At 39.3% G+C, this 3,686-nt stretch overlaps 1 protein-coding gene across 1 annotated transcript in view; it reads right to left on the bottom strand.

The window, feature by feature from the left end:
• Positions 1-1,046: 1,046 nt before the first annotated feature.
• LOC107758221 (gastrula zinc finger protein XlCGF57.1-like) overlaps positions 1,047-3,686 on the bottom strand; it is a 17,000-nt gene continuing 14,360 nt past the window's right edge. The window contains exon 2 of the mRNA XM_016575904.1: positions 1,047-2,880. Coding sequence (XP_016431390.1) covers positions 1,082-2,731 — 1,650 coding nt within the window. The 5' untranslated portion in view covers positions 2,732-2,880 and the 3' untranslated portion in view covers positions 1,047-1,081. The remainder of the gene's footprint in view (positions 2,881-3,686) is intronic.

The following is a 3,686-nucleotide window of genomic DNA, read 5'->3' as shown; positions in this document are numbered from 1 at the left end:
CAGATGCGCATACACGCAACTTTCATCTCTCTCTCTCTCTCTTTCTCGAATTGGCAATATTTGAGAAAAGGGTTTAGCGATTTATAATTATTGGGGGGACTAGCCCCCCTCAATGTCTGCGGTGGTTATCGCCCTGATCAGACATGAACATATGTTGTGGCACTATCGTGCAGTCTATAATGATATGACGTTAGTTAGCAAATATTAGTGATTTTTTTGCAAACATTTCTTTGAGTAACATGACCGTAAATATGAACTCATGATTGAATGTAACATAAAACAAATGATTACTTTTCGTTAAAATCTTTATTAATGCCAAAAATGCTTACATTTATGTGTCTTTTTGTTCGCTCGGGCAGCTATGTTGCCCCTGATAATTCATACCCCTTCGTTTGAAGTGTGGTCCCGAAAAATCTTCGTTTGAAGGGCTATCTGGCCCTTCCCCTACCCCTCCAAACAAAAAAGAATTGAGACACCCCTACCCCTTCACGTGAACGTGAAGGAAAAGGTGAAGGGCTAAGGGGTAGAATTGGGCCTAATTAATGACAGAATTTACATTTTTGGGTGAACTATCCCTTTACCTCTCATGTGCCCGTTTAGGTATCCTTTATGAGTGAACTCTCCACACTGTTGGCAGGTAAAAAGGCTCTCCATAGTGTGAATTTGCCTGTGGACATCAAGGTTTACTAAAGCAATAAGCCACAAGAACCCGTGGTTTGCAGTGAGTTTATAACAGCTTAGGGACGTTGTTGGGCACGATGCAGAGTGGAGTGCCTAAAACCCCCTTAGCTGTCATAAATTCACTGTAAACCACTGCTTCATGGGGATTATTGCTTTTATAAAACGGTTATTCCATATACGTAGCAAGGTCTCACAAAATAAAACAAAGCAAATTAAATGTAATGATATTAATAAAAACATTCTTCTGCCAAACAATGTGGTTCCTCAGAAACAGTTGTGGTTGCAACAAAGTGGTTGCCGAACAACGCACAGACGACAAACAAAGAGGTGTATGTTTGTAGAGTAATTTACAACAGCTTAGAATGTGGCTCAACCAATCAGAATCAAGGAACTATCCGTTTTATACATTTTCATTGAAACTCTCTTCACACTGAGGGGATCTGTTAGGCTTCTCTCCATTGTGAATTTTCATGTGCCTGTCAAAGGTTTCCTCGTTGAGTGAAACTCTTTCCACACTGTTTGCATGTGTAAGGCTTTTTCCAGTGTGAACTCTCATGTGCCTATTAAGGCTTCTTTTTTGAGCGAAACTCTTTACACACTGTTGGCAGGAAAAACGTCTCTTTGTAGTGTGAATTCTCCCGTTTTCTCCACTTTTATTCAAACTCTTTCCACACTGAGGGGATCCGTTAGGCTTCTTTATATTGTGAATTTTCATGTGGTGTTTAAGGGCTGCAGAGTCAATGAAACTCTTTACACAATAATAGCATGTGTAAGGCTTCTCTCCAGTGTGAATTTTCATGTGGCGTTTAAAGGATCCAGAGTGACTGAAACTCTTTCCACACTGAGAGCATGTGAAAGGCTTCTCTTCAGTGTGAATTATCATGTGCCCGTTAAGGCTTCTTTTATGAGTGAAACTCTTTCCACACTGTTGACAGGTAAAAGGGATCTCCAAAGTGTGAATTTGCCTGTGGACATAAAGGCTTGCTTTATGCTTGAAACTTTTCCCACACAGATGGCAAGTGAAGGGTTTCTTTCCAGTGTGAACTTTCATGTGGTATTTAAGTTTTAATTTTCCGCTGAAATTTCGTCCACACTGTTTGCAGATGAAAGGTTTCTCTCCAGGGTGAACTCTCATGTGGACTCTAAGTCTTCCAGGATTACTGAAACTTCTTCCACACTGTTTGCAGGTGAAAGTCTTCTCTCCAGTGTGAACTTTCATGTGGTTTTTAAGGCTTCCAGGATTACTGAAACTTCTTCCACACTGACAGCATGTGAAAGACTTCTCTCTAGTGTGAACTATCATGTGCCTGTTAAGGTTTTTTTTTTGAGTGAAACGCTTTCCACACTGTTGGCAGGTGAAAGGCGTCTCTCCAGTGTGGGTTCTCATGTGGCTTTTTAGGTTTCCTTGTTGACTGAAACTCTTTCCACACTGTTTGCAGATGAAAGGCTTCTCTCCAGTGTGAACTTTCATGTGGCTTTTAAGGTTTACATGATTACTGAAACTTCTTCCACACTGACAGCATGTGAAAGGTTTCTCTCCAGTGTGCGTTTTCATGTGCCTATTAAGGGTTTTTTTTTGAGTGAAACGCTTTCCACACTGTTGGCAGGTGAAAGGCTTCTCTCCAGTGTGCGTTCTCATGTGGCTTTTAAGCTTTCCTTGTTGACTGAAACTCTTTCCACACTGTTGGCAGGTGAAAGACTTCTCTCCAGTGTGCGTTCTCATGTGGCTTTTTAGGTTTCCTTGTTGACTGAAACTCTTTCCACACTGTTTGCAGATGAAAGGCTTCTCTCCAGTGTGAACTTTCATATGCCTATTAAGGGTGTTTTTTAGAGTGAAACTCTTTCCACACTGTTGGCAGATGAAAGGCTTCTCTCCAGTGTGAACTTTCATATGCCTATTAAGGGTGTTTTTTAGAGTGAAACTCTTTCCACACTGTTGGCAGGTGAAAGGCTTCTCTCCAGTGTGCGTTCTCATGTGGCTTTTAAGCCTTCCTTGTTGACTGAAACTCTTTCCACACTGAAGGCAAGTGAAATAACTCTTAGTTCCCATCTTTTGATCTTTTTTTAGTGTGGAAGTCTTTTCAGACTGTAAGGAGCAAAAAGATTTTTCTCCAGTTATGGAATCATGAATATTCTCATACTGATCTTTCTCTTCAGTTTCATTCAGTCCTTCCCTCTCCTCTTTCAGCACCGTTAAGTCTAAAGTGGAAAAACAAACAAGTTAACCCCAGTTTAATGGCTCAAAGCAATCAACATCAAAACATGTAGATATGTAATGCATGTATGCTAGATCCTACACCAGGATGTCCAAACCTGATCCTGGTCGGCTGGTGTCCTACACAGTTTAAGCTGACCGTTATTCAATTAATTTAAAAAAATCTAATAGCAGATTTTAGGAAATCTAGAAATAGACTGACCTCGATTATGTGCCATTTTTATGTCTCCTAGGGGATACAATGCAACAAATTTAGAGAGAGGGGAAAAAAAAAGAAAAGTGGGCTAACTCCCCACTCAACAGTCTGATGAAAAATTCATCACACAATAATTCCTTGTGAGGTTTTATTAAGGGGGCAATGTTAGACAATCATAAAAGTCAGCTGTTACACTGACCGTTTAAATGGAAAACACCCCAAAACTGACTGTTTGAGTCAGAGGGTGAGAATCAGGGTGGAAAACAATAAATCATCATACATTTTTTTTTTGTCCAAGTATTTCTGACAGCTGTACCTTCTATGTTTACCATTAAAACATTACAATCTAAAATTAGTCTTCAAAGCACTAAATTAAAAATGAAATAATAGAAAACAGCCTACATTTTAACTGGGAAGAGGAACAGACATTCACTCATTTGAGCTAGTAATTAGGACTGTATTAGCTAGCTTACATTTGATTTACAATTACTGCTATGATAAAAATATTCAATTAATTCAAGTTCATTTGTATAGTGCTTTTTACGATACAAATCGTTGCAAAGCAACTTTACAGAAAATTAAGTTTCTACAATA

Source organism: Sinocyclocheilus rhinocerous, unplaced genomic scaffold (assembly GCF_001515625.1).
Source record: "Sinocyclocheilus rhinocerous isolate Xijiao unplaced genomic scaffold, SAMN03320098_v1.1 scaffold1315, whole genome shotgun sequence".
Classification (NCBI taxonomy): domain Eukaryota; kingdom Metazoa; phylum Chordata; class Actinopteri; order Cypriniformes; family Cyprinidae; genus Sinocyclocheilus; species Sinocyclocheilus rhinocerous.
Note: the sequence above shows the minus strand (reverse complement) of the source record. Positions and strands in the feature narration are given on the sequence as shown.